The 20,964-nt window shown below is 45.8% G+C and overlaps 2 protein-coding genes across 9 annotated transcripts in view; both read left to right on the top strand.

Annotated features, from left to right (window-relative positions):
• Positions 1–2,004, top strand: C2H8orf33 (chromosome 2 C8orf33 homolog). 4 transcript variants are annotated; one of them, XM_004618727.2, is made up of 5 exons: positions 1–138; positions 256–411; positions 573–657; positions 801–947; positions 1,728–2,004. In XM_004618727.2, the coding sequence occupies exons 2-5, from the start codon at positions 280–282 to the stop codon at positions 1,865–1,867; spliced, it is 504 nt and encodes a 167-aa protein (XP_004618784.1). In that variant the 5' UTR covers positions 1–138; positions 256–279; the 3' UTR covers positions 1,868–2,004. The 4 variants fall into 4 exon arrangements, with proteins under 4 accessions (XP_004618784.1, XP_054985261.1, XP_054985262.1 ...); XM_055129286.1 differs by having other exon boundaries at positions 1,731–2,004; XM_055129287.1 differs by having other exon boundaries at positions 801–943; positions 1,728–1,864.
• Positions 2,005–2,147: 143 nt separating this feature from the next.
• Positions 2,148–20,964, top strand: part of NAALAD2 (N-acetylated alpha-linked acidic dipeptidase 2) — a 132,662-nt gene continuing 113,845 nt past the window's right edge. For 3 of the 5 annotated variants that reach the window (XM_055129277.1, XM_055129280.1, XM_055129276.1), the window contains exons 1-3: positions 2,148–10,704; positions 15,313–15,446; positions 15,713–15,824. In XM_055129277.1, the coding sequence (XP_054985252.1) occupies positions 10,640–10,704; positions 15,313–15,446; positions 15,713–15,824 (311 nt within the window). In that variant the 5' untranslated portion in view covers positions 2,148–10,639. Of the gene's footprint in view, positions 10,705–10,738; positions 12,358–15,312; positions 15,447–15,712; positions 15,825–20,964 lie in introns of those variants that run through there. The other 2 variants (XM_055129278.1, XM_055129279.1) reach the window with 2 other exon arrangements.

Here is a 20,964-nt window from a genome sequence, read left to right on the forward strand (position 1 = left end):
CGGAAGCCCCGCCCCAGACGCCCCGCCCCCGGAACGCCCTGTCTCTCGGAACACCAGCGCTGCTGACGTGCTTCCGGGGAGCCAGTTCGGCCGAGGGCCTAGTCCCTCCGGCGAGTGGTGGGAACTGCGCGTGTGGTGGTGAGCAGTGCTACGGGGCCGCGCGGATGGGGGCGCTGGGGCGCCACCGCTCGGGAGGCACCGCACCTTCCCACTGCGTCCCACATGAAGTCTTCTTCTTGGGGCACCCCCTTGCAGTGACTCGGCCACCGGACACACCACATGGCCGGGGGAGGCGAGGCTGCCGCCAAAAAGAAGAAGAAGACCCGGAGAGAGGCCTGTGGGCCGCAGGGAGGCGAGAAGGCTTCGGGAGAGCAGACCCCAGAGGAAGCCCCCCTCAGCGCGGAGGAGCAGGCAAGGGCGGCCGGCAGCGGGAGTCTGGTCGGGCTTTGCGCGGTGACTGTGGATGGACGGGGGTGGGAGATGGGACGCAGGGATTTGGTGTCCCCGCGGGCCGCCCGGACCGGAGCCGTGGGGTCCTCAGGTTCTCTCACAGTCTCTTCCATTCCGTCTAGGCAGAGCAGCTGGCCCGGGAACTGGCCTGGTGCGTGGAGCAGTTGGAGCTGGGACTGAGGATGCAGAGACCCAGCCCAAAGCAGAGTGAGGGTCCTCCCTGAGGTGGAGAGAACGGTGGCACTTCTGCGACTTGCCCCGCCGCCGGGACGGATGCCTCTACATCCATCCCGGGACTGGGGAGCCGAGGGGAGAGGGCGTACGTAACTAGTCCCCGTTTTTGTCCGCAGAAGAGCAGGCCGCTGCAGCACTCCGAACCCTCCGCAGCGGAAGGACCTCGGTACCCCGCAAGAGGCAGCTGATGCGCTCCTTGTTTGGGGACTACAGGGCGCTCATGGAAGCCCAGCGGCGCGAAGCCTTGCGTTTGCTTAAGGCGGGTGAGAGCTGTGAATGGCTACTTTCGAGCTATCCAGTTCTAGCGGGTAGAGAAAGGACACCGAAGCGACCTGCCTGGGCATTGGGTGTGGGAGGAATGGGCTCAGAAAAGCTCTGAGGCATCAGGAAAGTCTGGGTGGCGGAGTATAGGAAGTAAGGTACTTGGGGGATGCATGCTGCTAAAAGGCTGGGATTTTCGCAGCACGAAGGATTCCTGAAAATTACCAGGGGTCTCTCGAACACAGAGCCGGAAATAGCCCTTGAGCTTCCCACTTTTCCACCTAAAAACTGAAACATGAGACCAGAGGGTAAAGCGCTTTTCTTGCATGCAGGAGACTTTGGTTGCATCCCTGGCATCTCTTTTGGGCCTCTGAGCACCACAGATACTCCTCCATCCCCAAAAGTCTGCCTAGTTTTTGACCTTGGATCTGGAAAGTTAACCCAGTCAGGTTGAGCATATTGTATGCCTGCCTAAGGCCTGGTTTGATTCCCAGCACTGCAGGTTGAACAAGAGCTGGGAGTAACATGCCTAATGACCACAGGGTGTGACCTCTGCCCATCTTGAAAAGGAAAAAGAACATTTGGGATCTTGGGATTGGAGATGCAGAGTTAATTTTTTCTCTGACTCTTAATGCTGTGTCTGTGTATGTGTGGTAATACCAACTTTATAATTTTGGAAAGTAAGTTGTTTAATTTATGTAATTACGTTTAAGTTAGAGTTGTTTGGGTGCATCTAATAGGAACGGTTGCTGATTTCTGACTTTTCTTCCCGTCCCCTACAGCAGCTCATGTGGCCCAGGTGCATCCTGTAGGTGAGGCTGCCAGAAAGAAGAGTGGGAAGGTCTGCCGGCCTCGCCTGGCAGCAGGAGCAAAGGACACCAGTGATATTCTTGATGAAGACTTTAAGTTTAATTTCTTTTAACTCTCTCCTGGCACAGTTCTCACCCAGGTGCTCTGGATGTTTGTCTTAGAGCCCATCCTTGAATGCTCTGCTCTGTGGGGCAGATGTGGATTGGTCTCACCTTTGCTTGTCAGTAAATGGTTGTTGTGTACATTTGAGATGAATCCATTGAGTGTTGTCACACATGCACAAGGGTTTCAGGTTAAATGACCTTTTTGATAGAAGAGGAAAGAACATTTGAAAATCATTTAATAGGGGCTGCAGCAATAGTGTAGCAGTAGGGTGCTTGCCTTGCACGTGTCCAACCCATATTCCATCCCTGGCATCCTATGAAGTCCCCTGAACATTGCCAGGACTAATTCCTGAGTGCAGAGCCAGGAGTAACCCCTGAACCCCTCCTCCCCCGCAAAAAAAAAAAAGTCCAATAAACTGAAATGGGATACTGTGGATTGAACCTGGGTCTGCCATGTGTAAGGCAGGTATCGGGCTTGCTGTACTATTTCCAGTGCCTAAAGCACTCTTAAAATTGATTTCTGTTTTGTTTTGGGGCCACACCTGGTGATGTTCAGGGCTTACTGCTGACTACTCAGAGATCACTTCTGGCTGTGCTTAGGGGAACTTCAAGGGGTGTCATAGATTGAAATGGGTAGCTGCATGTAAGTCAACTGCCTTACCTGCTTCCTATCTCTCTGGCCCCTAAAACGAATATTAAGTGAAAATGAATGAAAGTAGGAAGTAACTTTTGGGGAGTGGGGGATACACCCAGCGATGCTTAGGGGTTACTCCTGGTTCTGCACTCAGGAATTACTCCTGGCAGTGTAAAAAGATTTTAAGAAAGTCTTTGACATTAATGCTTGCAGGCCTTCAGCCTGAGGCTCCTATCTGAGCAGGTGTGATTCTCAGGAAGTCAGGTGACTTCCTGCAGGCAGACAGCCTTTACTCTTAGAAGCACAGAGTATCTTCTTTTTCTTTAATTTTGAAAAATTTTGTGGTTTTGGGGCCACACCCAGTGATGCCCAGGGTTTATTCCTGGTGGTGCACTGGGACCAATATGGGATGTGTGGAATTGAACCCTGGTTGGCTGCATGCAAGTCAAATTCCCTCCCTGCTGTACTTTTGCTCCGACCCCAGGCAGGGAACTTCTTTCCCCAACACTCTTGATTAGAAGTCTGTCTTGAACCTTAGTGGATGATCTCTTTAAACTTTGGATGTTTCAGGACTGGAGAGATAGTACAGCATGTAGGACCCCTGCCTTGCACATGGCCAACCTGGTTCTATCACTGGCATCCTGTAAGATCCTCTGAGCACTGCCAATTCCTGAGTATAGAACCAGGAGTAACCCCTAAGCATCGCTGGGTGTAACCTTCCCCCCCCCCAAAACATGCACACACACACACCTGGATGTTTCAAATCTCATTTTGGTGCTTGGAAGCTACCAGGTCCACATCTGGTGTTCCTGAGAGTAGGGAGAATGTCATGCTGAGAATTGAATTCAGGGGTCTCACATGCCTTGCATGTGCTTTACCACCTGAACTATCTCCTCAGCTCCATAATGATTTTCTTTGTGTGTGTTCAGAGTTTTGGTCATGCCAATGTTTGTATTTAAAATTTTCTATTAAGTCAAAAAAGAAGAGGAAGGGTTAGGAAGACTCAGTGGTAGAGTATATGCCTCATGTGTGAGGCTCTGGTTTTCATCTCTTGCACCAGAAAACTTGATGGCAGATACTAACAAATTTTTTTTTTTTTTTTTTTTTTGCTTTTTGGGTCACAGTGATGCACAGGAGTTACTTTTGGCTCTGCACTCAGAAATTACTCCTGGTGCTCAGGGGATCATATGGGATGCTGGGAATCGAACCCTGGTTGGCCGCGTGCAAGGCAAACACCCTACCCACTGTGCTGTTGCTCCAGCCCCAATACTGACAAATTCTAAGCTGACAGTGTATTTGTCTTCACTGTTAGTTGGGCAGTATTTGTTTCTTGTCCTCTACTTTAAGCAAGATAATGCCCTAATAGAAAATTGTGTTATTTTGGATCAGGGAGATAGCTCAAAGGGGCTAGAGTGCAGGAAGTCTGGTTTGGTCCCCTTGGGTAGCACACCACACCACTTAGTTCCTGAACTAAGGAAGCAACCTCTTAACATTGCTTGTGGGGAGTGGCCACAAAAAAAAATCAGAAATCTAAGTGTTAAGTTTGTCAGTATTGAATCACCATATTCAGGCTTATGTTTCAGTTATACAATATTCAAACACCTATCCCTTCACCAGTGCCCATATTCTACCACCAAAAACCCCAGTATACCTCCCGCCCCGCCCCCCCCAACTGCATAACTGATGAATTTCACTTCATTTTCTCTTTACCTTGATTACATTCCATATTTCAACACAAAACTCGCTATTGTTGTTGGAGTTTTCCCCCCATGAAAGACAGCCCTACTACCAAGGAAGCATTTGATAATTAGTTTTCCATTGCTTAGAATGAAGAGATATGTAGCCCCACTATTCCAGGTACATAACTGTTTTTTTCTTTTCCCTTTTTTTTTCCCTCCTCCTCCCCGTTCTTGCACCTCATAGTATAGTGGACACCACACCGCGTTTCTCCTCGAAAATGGGAAACAGCTGGGAAAGAGGAATATTTTCTCTTTCTCGGTGGCGTGGGGCTATTGTTCAGTTCATAGTCTAGGGAAATAGCTGCTACTTTGATTACCTTCAATATTTAAAAAAAAAAAACTCAGTTATTGTTTGGAGTTTCCCCCCCAAAGTCAGACCTGCTAAAAAGGAACCATTTCACATTGCTGACAAGAGATGTTAAGTTGTGCAGCCACGGCAGCGAGGTTTTGGATTTCTGTATAAAGTCCAGGGAAAATTCTCCCAGAAATTGCATAGCCCAGCTTACAGTCCCAGTGCATTGCTATAAGAAGCTGTTCTGGATGCCAAAATGGATTAGGCCTCTGGAATCAAAGTCTTTAGGCGCAGAGGGTCCATTTCACTCTCAGCAGCTCTGGATTTATCTGTGCTGAGGGTGTGGTGTAACAGCCACTTCCCATGATTCCCTAGGAGCCCCAAAGTGAAAAAAAAGTATACCTCTGGGTTAGGAGTCTTAGAAGGTGGCTCTCGCCACATGGATATTGGCTACCGCCGCCATTTTCCGTGCAGAGAAACAAGGTGGAGAGGAAAGATCCCCGGGCAGCGCAGAGTTGTAGCCCAGCTCGCAGTCCCAATGCATTGCTGCGAGAAGCTGCTCTGGATACCAAAATTGGTTAGGCCTCTGGAATCAAAGTCTTTAGGTGCAGAGGGTTCTCCAAGCACTTTGAATTAAAGCAAAGGCATTTTTACAAGAAAGAAAAATTGTTTACTGGGTTGAAGAGATAGCTCAAAAGTTGAGTACACACTTTTTTTGGTTGTTGTTCATTATGATTTATTACATTCAATTCCCAATTGAACAATTGGTGTCAAATCCCAACACCAATCTCACCACCATTATACTTTCCCATCATCATTAGTTCCAATTTTCCAAATCACCACTTAAGCCTCCAGTAGCAGGCCCTAAATAATTTATTTTGTATTGCTTGTTACGAGTAATTTGCTAAAAATGATCAAAAAAGATTTTCTTAGAGAAAACTTGAAGATTGTATCTCACCCTGGAGCAATTGAACACTTGTATAAGAGATTACTAACATGTTATAGGTTAAGCCTTAGGTGTTAATATTTCAGTCGAGATTCGTTGCCTACTACTTTACATCCCATCTAATGGAGTACACACTTTTCCATGCTGGAGCCTCAGTTTGATTTCTGGTACCACTTGGTCCCCATGAACCCTGAGTACCTCTGTGTGTGGCTTCTTCCATCAAGTTTCTGATTAGTGTGTATGGCATGTTTTCACTTCCTTAGGCCTTTTTGATTATATATAAACTAGTTCTGGGAGAGCTTTTAACTTGTATACATGCCTTGAAGTCCTGGAATAAACTGCGGGGAGACTGGTTTCTCACCAGAGGGCACCATTATACGTTTATACTATTGGAAAATCTCATTTTGTTTGTTGCTGCTTAATTCCAGTAGTCCTGTAACTAGCTGAGTTGTCAGAAAAGAATGTATTCCAGACTCTAAGATACAAAATGCACTACTAAAGAATATTGTGGGTTTTGTAACCGGTTCATAGCAGTTCCTGATCTCTTTCTACTGATGGTGAAGTTCACGATCCGATAGTAGTACAGATCTTGACTCCTCTCAATGCCCTTAATTGGACTGATACATTTCAGTGGATTTGAGGTCAGCCTCAGAAATACATAATACCCTTGAGTGATTCTGGTACAGAGAAGAGTCCTAATGGTATTGTAACAACCATCTCAGTTACATATTTTATTTCTTTGAGAGTTCAAAATACACAACCTTCTGTTATGTTTTCTACTCTGCTAAGTAGAGGGGGTTGAGAGCATGGTACTGCCCCAGTACCTTGGTCCTCATCATTGGAATTTTTGGGGTTCTCTTTAGTCCAGACCTGAATAAAGAACTGGAAGAACAAGACTTCTTGGTCTTTGACTTGTGGGACCGAAGCAGGGCATCAGGTCCTCATGAGCTGACCTGAAATAGGTTATTGTATTGCTTATTAGTTATACTCTTTGTGATTCTATTTATTTATTTATTTTTTGGTTTGGGAGCCACACTTGGAAATGCTCAGGGGTTATTCCTGCACTCAGGAATCACTTGTGGTGGTGCTCCAGGGACCACATGGGTGCCGGGGATCAAACCCTTGTTGGTCACATGCAAGGCAAGTGTTCTACCCACAGTACTACTGTACTATCTTTTCAGCTCCACTCCATGTAGTTCTTACTGAAGCTAAGAGCCTACATGCCTTGAAGTCCTAGAATAAGCTGCAGGTACACTGGTGTCTCACCATAGAGGGCACTTCCCTGCATGATGGCAGCTCCAGGACTTGATCCTCACAGAGGTTTGGAACTGACTTCAAGAAGTAAGGATCTGAGGGCTGGAGTGATAGTACAGCGGGTGGGTTGTTTGCCTTGCATGCAGCTGACCCGGGTTCGATTTCCAGCATCTTATATGGTCCCCTGAGCACTGCCAGGGGTAATTCCTGAGTGTAGAGCCAGGAGTTACCCCTGTGTATTGCCGTGTGTGACCCAAAAAGAAAAAAGGAGTAAGGATCTAAGAAACAAGTCTCTGTGCATTCCTTGCCAAATCAGTTACTCATTCCTTATGTAATTGCACACCCCCCACACACAATTACTTCATTTTTAAAACTTCTCCACTTATTCCTTCTCTGTTACTTCATTTCCTCCTGATGTTTAACCAAACATTAGTATATTATATAGTCACAAACATGGATGTACATACAGAATTGCTATATATCTCTTTTGGGGGTGGGGAGAAAAGGATGTACATACGAAGCTGGGCCCAGAACTTCTGGCTATACACTCAGGGATCACGTCTGGTGAGGCTGGGTGGACCATATGCATTGCCTGGGATCAGACTCCAGTTTTGCTGTACTCCTGCCCATTGTTATTAAATATCTAGTCACATACACTTAATCAATTAGGGCTATGTGCAGGGTAGGGATAGGAATTTGTGGTTAGAGTTAGTATTAGAGGTAGGTTTGAGGGTTAGAGATTAGGGTTATTGGGATAGGTTAGGAGTTTGGGTTTAGGGTTAGAGTTAGGGGATTAATATTAGAAATTAGGGTTAGGGTTAGATATGAGGTTATACCATGGTAGTGAAAATAAACTTTAGGGTGAAGATGATGTTAGCTTTAGGGCAATGGGTAATGGCTCTTGCCTTGCATGTGGCCCACTTAGGTTTGATCCCTAGCACCTTACATGATTCTCTGAGCCAACCAAGAGTGATCTCTGAGTTCAGAGCCAGGAATTACAGAGGGTACGGCACTTGCCTTTCATGTGACCAATCTAGGTTTCATCCCCTACATCCCATATGGTCCCCTACATCCTATATGGTCCCCCGAGCACTGCCAGGAGTAATTCCTGAGTGCAGAGCCAGCAGTACTCCCTGAGGATCACCAGGTGTGACCCCAAAACCACAAAAACCAAACCAAAACAAAAAAAGTAAATTAATTTTTCTAGTCACTGCCTTCAATTATATAGTTGTTGACACCCCCCTTCTTGCTTTTTTGCCTTATTAGGAACTGTTGGGTGGTAAGGAAGATTCTTGGAGCCTTCTTCATCATTGGTCTTTTATAAGCACTTCTATCACCTGTGGACATCTGAGTCCAGGGCACTATGACTGGGACAGATAGGACCACAGTCTTCATGTTGGATTGTCTGGTCTTTCTGAGCATATGGGGGTTTCTTCACTTCCATCTCATTGGGTTTGCAAGAGTTTTATGTATTATTTATTTTTTGCTTTTTGGGTCACACCTGGCTGTGCACAGGGGTTACTCCTGGCTCTGCACTCAGGAATCACCCCTGGCGGTGTTCGGGGGACCACATGGGATGCTGGGAATCGAACCTGGGTTGGCCATGTGCAAGGCAAACACCCTACCCGCTGTGCTATCGCTCCAGCCCCGAGTTTTATTTTTTGTGGGTTCCTATGAAGGGAGATGAGAGCAAAAGTGAGATCCAGCGGGCATGGGGACCACTATAATGATCTCAATTTTGTTTTAAGTTTAATGAGAAAGCTTTGAAGGAATGAATAATAACAGTGTAATTGCTACTGTAATAAGACAACTCTTCTGGGTCAAGTTGGAGAATATAAAAGCAGCAGGGGAAGGAGGCAGAGACCAGGGTACTACTGCTAGGGGAGGTCTGGTGAACAATAATTGTTGCTGTGGTAAGAGGAATGTTGTTGATGTAGCTGGGCGCAGGAGATGTGCTGGGAGTAGTCAGAAGACCTCACTGGGGAACCAGATGTAAAGTGTGAAGGAAGATAGTGAAGGGCCAGACCTAAAAGGCAGCACAGATACCACTGCAGAAAGTGGGAGGATAGCTCGGTGCTCTGTTGGGGACAACAGTGAAAAAAGAAGAAAGTAATAGAATCATGGGGAGATTCTTTCAAAGGTTGGCAGACCTACATCATGTTTCCTGTGTGACTCCAGGAAGCAGATGGAAGAAGTAGAGATTTTTGAGCTCAAGGGAAAATAGATCAGTGAAAAGATGTGTTGGGCAAGCTGGAAAAAGGGCTATTGGAAGGACTAAGGTCAAAGAGATAGTAGAGCAGCAGGACACTTGTCTTGCTCGTGTCTGATTTGTTTCAATCCCTGGCAAAACAGGTGGTCCCTTAAGCACCACTAGGAGTGATTTCCTGAGAACAGAGCCAGGAGTAAGTCCTGAGTATTACCATATGTATCCCACGCGCGTGCCCCCCCCCACTCCGGTGGTCCTCCCCTCAAAAAATAAGGAAAATTACTTGAGAGATTCACAAACAGAATGAGATGGAAGGTGTCAGGCGTTGTAGCTGTTAATAAGGCTGGAGGGTATGTCATTGGAAGAAATAGCAGAAAGTGTTCCCTGATATTAGTACTATTATGTCAAAGCAGTAATGAGGAAATAGACTGGAGGCATGGTCATAGAAAAGGAATAGGCATGCTGAGCATTTAAAGGTCCAAGAGTCTAATTTATCAACAAGTTAGCATTACAGTCCACGCTACAGTCCATGCTACATGTGTGTGTGTGTGTTGTGTGTTGGGGGTTTCTCTCTGTTTGGCACTTCCACCCTATGGGTTTCCTCTGATTCCTACATTTACTATAAGTAGAGTAATTGTGACATCAGAAGGCAATCATCCAATCCTGGTTTTCTGCTTTTCCCTTCACATGTCTTTTCACTCACTTTTATTTGCCTCTTAGCCTTTTCTCATCATTCATGCTGCTGCTTTCTTGCTCCTCACCTGCTCAGAGGTCTGGCATGTTGTACAGTGTATTAACATGCACATATTTCATCATGAAGCTGAATTTTAGATGTCTTCTGGCCCAGGATTTTCAAAATTTTCAACTGGAATGTGTCTCCTGTTAGGAATCCCAATCACCACATCATTTGTTCCTCTCTCCAGAGAGTGGGTGTTACAGGCTGAGCTGTCACCATCTCCAGTGAGGTCCCTGGTAATATCAGCATGGGCAGGCTATCTCTATCTGGGTAGTGAGCACCTGGGGGTTTGTCCGTGAAATGGAAACATCTTTAAACAAACACAGACTGGGTGGCACAGACACCTGGGTTCCTTCTCTGTTAAGTCTGAATGAGGGCTACAGATTCAGCACATTGTACACCTTGCTTCTCAGTCATACTCCATTTTCAAAACTTGCTATGAGCCTTTTGCTAGGATTTGAACTCTGTGGTTACAAGGCAGCTCTTCCAAGGTGTGAGAAGAGGAGGGATGTTCTTTTGAGCAAACCAATGTTATGTTCAATAGTTTCATTTTTTTTGTTTTGTACATACCTGGTAGTGTTCAAGGCTAATTCCTGGTTCTGCACTCAAAGATCACTCCTGGTGGACTTGGGAGGATTTATGGGGTACTGGATATCAAACCCAGGTGAACCACAGGCAAGGCAAGTGCCCTACCCGCTGTACTATGGCTCCAGTCCCATGTTCAGCAGTTGGTTTTCCAAGACTAAAGGTTTTCTGTATTCTTGGCTTTAAAAGAAAAGTCCAGAGGTTTGCACACATCACCAATCTTGCTCTGTATATGTGCTTTCCAAACCACAAGACTTTTGCAACATGCTAATAAGTAGAAAATCTGATATTCGCCTTCTGTGATAGGCTTGATTGAGATAGAAATGAACCTGTTTTTGTATTTACAAGGTCAAAGACTCGCTGAACCTTCCAACTAGACCTCTCACACATGGGTCGAACATATGTGGACTGCAGATGCTGCCAACTGAGGCAGCGACAGTGCTCCCATTTCAGGTGATATGGCTTTAATTTAGCGGAGTAAATAAGGATTTCAGGGGGCTGGAGTGATAGTACAGTGGGTAGGGCATTTGCCTTGCATGCATCCGATCTGGGTTCAATCCCCAGCATGAAGTGAGGAGGTGTACATAGTTATGGTTATTTCTACTGTACTGTTTTTCATCTCTGAGATATATACCGAGAAGAGTTATTGCTGGGTTGAATGGGACTTCAATTTCTAGATTTTTTTTTTTTGCTTTTTGGGTCACACCCAGCGATGCTCAGGGGTTACTCCTGGCTTTGCACTCAGGAATTACTCCTGGCGGTGCTTGGGGGACCAGATGGGATGCCGGGGATCGAACCCGGGTCGGCCGAGTGCAAGGCAAACGCCTTACCCGCTGTGCTATCGCTCCGGCCCCCAATTTCTAGATTTTTGAGAAAAGCCTGTATTGTTTTCCAAAAAGACTGGACAAATTAGCATTTTCACCAGCTCTGATGGAGAGTCCCTTTCCCCCCACATCCATGCCAACACTGGTTGCTTTTGTTCTTTTGGATGTATGCCAGTTTCTGTGATATGAGTTGATATCTCATTATTGTTTTGTTTGCATCTCCCTGATGATTAGTGTTGAAGAGCATTTTTTTCAGGTGCCTTTTGACCATTCAGATTTCTTCTTTGAGGAAGTTTCTGTTTATTTCATCACCCCATTTTCTGATGGGATTGGATGTTTTCTTCTTGTAGAGTTCAACCAGTGCTTTGTACATCCTTGATTTTAACCCCTGATCAGAAGAGTATTGGGTTTTCCATTCTGTAGACTGTCTTTGTACTCTGGTCACTGTTTCTTTTGAGGTGCAGAAGCTTCTTAGTTTAAGATGGTTCCCATTTGTTTATCTCTGTCTCCACTTGCTTGGTCAGTGGTGTTTCATCTTTGAGATATCTCTAGCTTCAATGTTGTGGAGGGTTTTGCTGACCTTTTCTTCAATGTATCTTATGAATTCTGGTCTGATGTTGAGGTCTTTAATCTGTTTTTATCTGACTTTTGTGCATGGTGTTAGGTAGAAGTCTGAGCCCTTTTTTTTTTTTTTTGCATGTAGCTGTCCAGTTTTGCCAGCACCATTTGTTAGAGAGGCTTTCCTTGCTCTACTTTATGTTTTTTGCTTTCTTATCAAAGATTAGATTATCACATGTTTGATGGTGTGTGTAAGGATGTTCAATCCTATTCCATTGGCCTACAGATCTGCTTTTGTTTCAATACCATGCTGTTTTAATTATTACCACTTTGTAGTACAGTTTGAGGTTGGGAAATGTGAAGTCTTTCAGGAGTGTTTTGATCAATTTCTTTGAAGAATGTCATGAGTACCCTTGTAGAGATAGCATTGAATCTGTATAATGCTTTGGGGAATATTGCCATTTTGACAGTATTAATTCTCCCAAGACTGGAGCAATAGCACAGTGGGTAGAGTGTTTGCCTTGCATGCGGCTAACCTGGATTCGATTCCTCCATCCCTCTCAGAGAGCCCGGCAAGTTACCAAGAGAGGGTTGAGTTTCCCTCCCTGATCCAAGCAGAGCCCCAGCAGCTGAAAACCTCCAGAACCCAGCCATAGCCATGCTCAAGGCCACTCTCCACATGCTCAAACGAGCCTCATACATGAAGGAACCATCAGGAATCCAGGTATGCGGAACTGTGGCTGAGATCTCCAAGCCTGCTCGGATTGGGACTGGGCATCCTCCACCCAGATCCCCAGTTTTCCAGTAGCTTGGCAGCTACACCCACACACTACCGCTGGCACTATATAATCTCATCATCGGCCAAGATCTAGAGACTATAAAACAAAGCTCCTGGAAGAGAGCGATGTAGAATCTTGCACGGCAGAGCCTGGCAAGCTACCCATGGCATATTCGATATGCCAAAAACAGTAACAATAATGGGCTTCATTCCCCTGACCCTGAACATGATAGGGACGAATAGAGATGTTACTGGCACCCGCTTGAGCAAATTGATGAGCAATGGGACGACAGTGATACAGTGATACAGTGCCTAACTGCTATGGCAAAAACGTCTAGTACTATATTGAATAGAAGTGGTGAGAGTGGGCATCCTTATCTTGTCCCTGGTATTAGAGGAAAGCCTTTTAGTTTTTCCCCATTGAAGATAATGCTTGACATGGGCTTGTGGTAGATGGCTTTAACTATATTGAGGAAAGTTCCTTCAATTCCCATTTTTACAGCCACATCTTTATTTTGGCATAAAAATCTCTCAGTTGAATATGAGGAAGCCAGTTAGGAATTGCTCTGGGTATATAAGAAGCACCGGCACTTTGCAAATCTTCCTTCACCTTTAATACAAAAATGCTCTTGGACCTGGGAGATAGCTTGATGGGCTGGAGTGGACAGATGCTTTGCATGCGATAGGTCCAGGTCAATTCCTGGAGCACAAGTCCTCTGGACACCACTCTGCAGCACTGAGTAGGAGTTGCTTCTCCCTACTCAGCACTGATGGATGTGGGCCCCCAAACCAAGAGGCACGACAGGACAGAGAAATGTGCTCTGAAAGGATGACTCATAACAGTGAGGTGACCTACAATAACCAGTCTTAGTAGCCTGACTGTAGGATAACATAGCCTCTGATAGTTTAGGTTTATTGGGTTATTCCCATCACAGTGCTCCCATTCCTGTGTTTATTTGTAGCTTCTTTCTTAGTGTTCTGTTGACTTGTAAATATTATTTTTCTCTTCTCCTTGAGTCCTTTGCATAGTTTATTCAGAGCAATGTACTTTTTGTATGGACACAGGAAGACTTAGCAAATGCTATGCTTTTGTAACCTGGGAGTCATTTGACTCTGCATGATATTTTCCTCCTGGGCATCTGTTCTCTCGACCTAAGCCTCAGCTGCCCTTACTTCCTAGCACCCCCAAAAGCAGGGTCCCGATGAGGGACAGGTTGGACCCAGGGCAAGTGGTGAGTTGTTGCTACCCTGGCATCGAGATGGGCCTGGCCAAAGTGCCTAATGTTTAACTATAAGTTAAGAGCTTGGTCATGGACAAATACTGTCATGATCCAAACAGTGATAACTAGATTCGGACCCTGCTAGGGTTAGGAATGATTAATCTGGCCTGAGTGCTGTAGTCTGAGTCTGTGGCAAGATGTTGCCAGGAGAGCTTCCTTGCAAGCCTCAATGTATCTCTTGCTATGTCCATACAAAAATAACTAGTATTCAGATGTGAATAAGTTCTTGGACTAAGGAAAGGAGAAAAACTTTAAGAGGTATTTTACCTGCTGGTAGTCTGGAAGGGATTTCTTATGTTGATTTTGCTACCTGGCTGTGTGTAGCCTAGAGGGCAAGGTGAAGAGAGGCAAGTAGGGGGAGAGATTAGTGAAGAGGGAGAATCCAGAGCTGCGGTAGATCCAGAGAGAGGACGGAGCTAGGAGTGCGGGAGATGAGAAAGATGGAAGATTGAATAAACAGTAACTAGTCAGAAACCACTATACCACCAATGCAGCCTGCCCGCATGGCAGAGCCTGTCATGCTACCCGTGGCATATTCGATATGACAAAAACAGTAACAAATAAGTGTCACAGTGAGAGATGTTACTGGTGCCCGCTTGAACAAATCGATGAGCAATGGGATGACAGTGACAGTCAGCAACCAGCTTGATTCTCGTTCTTCCTTTGCCTGTCCTTGGCCAATGGCTGTCCTGATCCAGCCCATACACAGTGGTTCCAGACCACCAAACGTGGGCGGTGAGACAGAGCTGCCTGAGAGCCGTCAAGTGCACATGCCCCTCGGTGTGCCTTAGGTTTTTGACCTACAGTCCAGTGAGGCAAGGAAGAATTTCAGTTGCAGAAGAAATGGAAAAATGTTACCTAATTGTTATTGGGAATCATGATTCGAGGAGATGGGTGGTAAGTAAGATGAAGTGGTGCACAGGTGAGGTCTGTAAGTTCCCCTGTGCTTCTGCAGGAGCATCAGACCTGAGGTACTAATGGGGGTCAGTGCACACAGAAAATCCCAGCCCTTGCTTCTGGGGTCTTATGGGGGGTTCCTCAGTAGGACCTTCCCAACCGGATCCATTATGAACTATTTCCAGACTCTCCCTTCTCTGGAGAAGGGGAAAGAGCCCCTGAAAATTCACAGCTCCCAGCATGGCTTGGGTATTGGAGTGACAAGTCCCCTTCTCATCAGGAGATGTTCCTGATTGGTGCTCATACCACTTCTGGAAGACAGCAAGTATGATAACGAGTACTTTCTCCTAGGAATTGACCATGGTTTCAGGAGCCCTCTGCAGGGAGTTGGGAGCTTGCTGACTCTTTGCTGTTCTGTCTCATCCTCAAACTGTGCAGATTTGGGCAGGGCTGAGGATAGGACAGCCAGGACTGGTAACGCTCGTGATGGAACACGCTGGGTTCTGGAAACTGGTGAAATGGGCCCGGGTTCCCCTGTTGCTGGGAAGGCAGTTGTGAAAAGCTCCAGCCTTGGCAGACATTGATGGGAGAAAGGGTTTGCGGGGGTGGGTGGTGTCTCAGCAGCGCCCTCTGCCGGTGGCACTTCTCAGTGCAGCGCACCCTGCGGACCACGCCCCGTCCCTCTGCACGCTCCCAGAGGCTGCTTGTGTCTGTGTGTCTGCAGGCCCCTGGCCCACAAGGGTGTCCAGTGCCCCCAGCTCAGATCCGAAGCAGTGATGGCGAAGGCTTGGGGCCGTCTGTACCTGTGCGTGTGCACGGCGGTGGTGCTGGTGTCATTTCTGGCCGGCTTCCTGGTGGGTAAGTGCGACCTTGTGGGGAAGGGGTCGTTCCTGCCACCCACCGAAGCTCTTAAGGACGAGATGGCTCTTCATGTCTGGGGACTTGCCTGCTGTGTTGCAGGGAGTGCCCCATGCAGGGAGGGAGCCAGTCTGGCCTCCTGGAAAGCCCGGGAGAGGCAGCGGCCTTCTGGGGAGGGTCCCAAGAAGCACCACGCAGGCTCTCTATTACATTTCTGGAGATTTAGAACAGCTGGACACCGGTGTGCACGTCCTGTTCTTCCACAGGCTGGTTTACTAAGCCTCTTCAGCAAACAGCCTCCTCGCTACACCATCACGACAGTGTACGATGGAAACTGGTGTCTGAGATGAAAGCAGAAAACATCAAGTCATTTCTTCGGTAAGCTGCTTTGCTAACTTTAGTTAAATACTGTGATTAAAACATTGTGGGTGAGAAGTGTATTAGGACGGGTTATATTTGTGTGGTCACTCTTCTAGTGAAATTAGAAGTCCACATTTATACTAGTTTAAAATAGTAAAATGCTTTTGAGTGTCCCAGGAATAGGTCTTTCTTAACTTCATCTGAAGAAAAGCATTTGGTCTGTGTATGAAGAGAAACAGCAACTCCATGTAACTTTCTTTCACAGTTGAAAGTTATTCTTTGTTCCTCATTGCCAAAGCAGAGCTCCTCTTGCTCAAAATGCCATAAAAAAGCTTCTTCAGGTTTAAACGGATTTATTATTAGCATCCCGAGAAGATGGTGAGCTTGTCCCAAAAAATCCTCTTTCTCTCAGATTGGGGTTTCAAGCTTATTTGGGACAGGCTGGAAAAGTAAGTCAGAGTAAAAAGTGATGGCAGGGTTGTGGGAAGGTGTAATGGTTGTGGGGTTAGTGTTCAAATATTAAATGTAGTCAAATATTATGAATAACTTTATAAAAAACATGATGGCAGGCATGGGAGAGAGGGGTGCAGACTACTCCTCCAGTTGGTCTCATTTGAGGGAAGAATCAGTGGGAGAGATGGGGATTGGATCTGCCTGTCACATGCTGAGATAACAGGAGCCAGATATTTGCCTGTGGTCTGTGCTTGCTCCTTCCTTTTATCTCACTCTGGTTTGGCAGTAAACCATTCTTCCCAGTGCCTGAGGAGAATCCTTAGGGCCTGAGATAGAGCGGAAGGCCACTGGGAGAGGTTCTAGGAAGAACAGATACTGGGAACAAGACAATTGGTTGCTTCAATGCCTGACAGCTTGCATGAGTCTGAATGCTTTTTTTACCTCATATTCTTTTTTTTTTTTTTTGCTTTTTTTTGGGTCACACCTGGTGATGCACAGGGGTTACTCCTGGCTCTACACTCAGGAATTACCCCTGGCTGTGCTCAGGGGACCATATGGGATGCTGGGATTCGAACCTGGGTCGGCTGCGTGCAAGGCAAACGCCCTACCCGCTGTGCTATCGCTCCAGCCCCACCTCATATTCTTTTATAAAGGGTCTGATCATCAACTCTGATTTGGAGAAAAGGGTATTAAAATTTCAGATCCTGTCTGTCACAATCTAAACCTTTAGTCCTTGTTTAAAATGAGAAGGACACAAATAAAGGGCCCAAGTGATAGTACAGGGGTGAAGTACATGTGCCTTGCATGTAGCCAGCCTAGACTCAAATCCTAGCACCACATGGACTCCAGAACAGTAGAGCATTGCAGGGTGTAGTCCTAAAGGCCCCCAAGCAATGCCAAGGAGGCCCTGTAGTTCTCACATCCCAGGGCCAGGAGAGTACCCCAGGACCAGAGAGCACCCCAAGACCGGAGCAGCACTGTTTGCTGAAAATTAATGGAACTGCCCTGGGATCTCCTGGGTAATGTTTGGGAGGCCAAAATATTAAATAAATAAATAAAAAAAAAAACCACAAGTGGGACATAACAAAAGCTGAAGACTAAGGGCAAATGCCACCAGCTCTCAGATCAGACTTTCAGGTTAGTTATTTTGCATTCTGTGAAGGTTAGGATCTTGGTGTTTATTTCTGCGCTCAGACTGTTCCAAGGGAGCCTCATGAGAAAGACACTGCACCCACTGACATAATCTTGTGAGCTCTCTTAAGCAGATTGGAATGTGAAAGTGATTTCTTCCATTTCTTTACCTTTTTTTTTTTTTTTGAAGGTGGGGGATTAAATGCTGTCAAAAGACATGGTTTCTTCCAGGAATGTAAAGATTTTTTTCCCATTAATTCTGTAAATTTGCTTTTTCTACTGAGCCACCCCTTATTAGCCATATACACATTAATGGTTTTATGTTCCTAAGATAGAACTATCTTTTTTTTTTTTTTTGCATTTTGAGTCACACCTGGCGATACACAGGGGTTACTCCTGGCTCTGCACTCAAGAATTACTCCTAGCGGTGCTTGGGGGACCATATGGGATGCCGGGAATTGAACCTGAGTTGGCCCTGTGCAAGGCAAATGCCCTACCCGCTGTGCTATTGCTCCAGTTCGATTGAATTATCCTTTTATCTTTACAAATGCACTTTGTCTTGGTGATAATCTTTCCATTTATGTGTATTTTATTTTATATGAATGGTTATTTCAGTTCTCTTATATCTATTTTCTACATGGAATAATATAGTATATCTTCTTCTATCATTTTACTTTATGTCTGTCCTTTTCATTATCATCAGTGTGCAGAGGGTTCTATTTAAAAATATTTTTTTTCTGATGATCCCAGTGGGGTGGTAACACCTGGCTGTCTTCAGGGCTTACTCCTGCTTCTGTGCTCAGGGATCACTACTGGTAGGGCTCACAGGATCATTTGGGGTGCCAGGGATGGAACCTGGGTCAGCCACGTGCAAGACAAGAACTCATAACCACTGTACTATCATTCTGGCCCAAGAGGATCAGTTTACATTGCTATTTTTGTGCACTTGATAAGCTTGATTAAAGTATGTCTTGTGGGGGCTGGAGCGATAGCACAGTGGGTGGAATGTTTGCCTTGCATGAGACTGACCCAGGTTTGATTCCCAGCATCCCATATGGTCCCCCAAGCACCAGCAGGAGTAATTCCTGAGTGCAGAGCCAGGAGTAACTCCTTAGCATTGCCGGGTGTGACCTAAAGAGCAAAAAAAAAAAAAAAAGTATGTCTTGTCTCAGGGTAGACTGTAGCAATTTACTCTTTTATCTACCCTGGTATCCTGTGCCTTTTTGTTCTGTTAACATGTAAAATGATTTTCTTTTGCTTTTTGGGTCACACCCAGCAATGGTTAGGGGTTACTCCTGGCTCTGCACTCAGGAATTACTTCTGGCAGTGCTCAGGGGACATATAGGATGCTGGGGATGGAATCCTATTGCCTGTGTGCAAATGTTCTACCCTCTGTACCATCACTCTGGCCCTTGATTTTCTTTTTTTGAAACAATTTTTATTGAGGTCTTGGATTTACAACCCTCCTAATCATAATTTCATGCGTACGTCATTCCAGTACCAGACCTATCATCAGACAGCTCACCTCACTTCCCTTCATCAGTACCAGACCTATCACCAGACAGCTCATCTCACTTCCCTTCATCAATACCAGACCTATCACCAGATAGCTCATCTCACTTCTCTTCATCAGTACCAGACCTATCACCAAACAGCTTACTTCCCTTCATCAGTGTCCCTGGACCCTCCAACACCCTCATCGATGCAAACTTAGTTTGATAGACAAATTCTTCAGTTCAGATGAATTTGACCATTTTTTGTTCTCTTACTGTTTTTTCTTCTTTTTTGGGGGAGGATTGTGCCACACCCAACAGTGCTCAGGGCTTACATCTAGGGATAATTTGGGTGTTGGGGGTTGAACCTGTCTGCTGCTAGTTGTGTCCTACTTGTCATACTATTGCTCTGGCTCCTACTGCATTTCTTTTCCCCCTCATTTATGGGAGAGATCTTACACTACTCTCTCTCTCCGTGTGTGTGTGTGTGTGTGTGTGTGTGTAGACTTGTTCTATTTTTGCTTTTATGTTCGTTTAATTTTTGGGTCATACCCAGTGATACTAGGGGTTACTCCTGACTCTGAGCTCAGAAATTACTTGGAGGACCATATGGGATGCTGAGGATTGAACCTGGGTGGACTGTGGCCATGTGCAAGATAAATGCCCTACCTGCTGTATTACTGTTCTAGCTACTTGTCTTCTTTCTTGACGTGTATTTTCCCACATTATTGGATTTGAGATAGCCTTGTTTCCTTATTTTTAAATTGGATCACCGTGAGATACAGTTACAAAGCTTTCCTGTTTGAGTTTCAGTCACACAATGATCGAACACCCAACCCTCCACTAGTGCACATCTTCTACCACCAATGTCCCCAGTATTGCCCCCATGCCACCCCTTCCTCTGCCTCTATGGCAGACAATCTCCCCCATACTCTCTTTTGTATTACTTGTTATGAATAGTACAAGATGTCATGTCACCATGAGAGCAGCCGCACATTCCTGGAATTCTAAAATTTTAGATAATTAGGGTCTGGAGAAATCACTGCAGCAAGCTGCTTGGTTCAGAGATACTTTTGTAAGGGGGTGGGATGAGAAGGACTGAAGGATGATTCATCCCCTATCCCTTGAGGCCTGGAGTTTGCCGTCACTGAACCCACGTACTTGTACTTCTCATTGGGTTCTAGAAGTTGGTGGCCTCTTGGGGGGGAGGTGGAAGGACAACCCCTGCTCCCATCTGAGGTTCCCTGGTGAAGTCGGCCTGGCTTAAGACTGGAGGCATCTCTGCAGCGAGTTGCTCGGTTTGGAGATTCTCTTGTGTGTCTCCTGTTTTCGTCTTAAACAAATTTTTTTTTAATTAAAATTTTATTTTATTTTTTTTAATTAGTGAATCACCGTGAGGTATAGTTACAGACTTAAAACTTTTCGTGCTTGTGTTTCAGTCATACAATGCTCAAGTACCCATCCCTCCACCAGTGCCCATTCTCCACCACTGATGATCCCAGTGTCCCTCCCACCCCCCATCCCATCCCCTCCCGATCCACCCATCTCTGTGGCAGGGCATTCCCTTTTGTTTTCTCTCTCCTTTTGGGTGTTGTGGTTTGCAATAGAGGTATTGAGTGGCCATCCTGTTTGATCTATAGTCTATTTTCAGTGTGTATCTCCCATCCCCAGCTGGTGTTCCCTTCTCTATCTGAGCTGCCTTTTCCTCCAGCATGTGAGGCCTGCTTCCAAGCCATGGAGCCAACCTCCTGGTACTTATCTCTACTATTCTTGGGTGCTAGTCTCCCATTCTGTTACTTTATATTCCACAGATGAGTGCAGTCTTTCCATGTCTGTCTCTCTCTTTCTGACTCACTTCACTCAGCATGATACTTTCCATGTTGATCCACATATATGCAAAGGTCATGACTTCATCTTTTCTAACAGCTGCATAATATTCCATTGTGTAGATGCACCAAAGCCTCTTCAACCAGTCATCTATTCTCGGGCACTCGGGTGTTTTCCAGATTCTGGCCATTGTAAACAGTGCTGCAATGAACATTCGAGTGCAGATGTCATTTTGACTATACTTTTTTGCTTCT

This window comes from Sorex araneus, chromosome 2 (genome assembly GCF_027595985.1).
Source record: "Sorex araneus isolate mSorAra2 chromosome 2, mSorAra2.pri, whole genome shotgun sequence".
NCBI classification, from domain to species: Eukaryota; Metazoa; Chordata; class Mammalia; order Eulipotyphla; family Soricidae; genus Sorex; species Sorex araneus.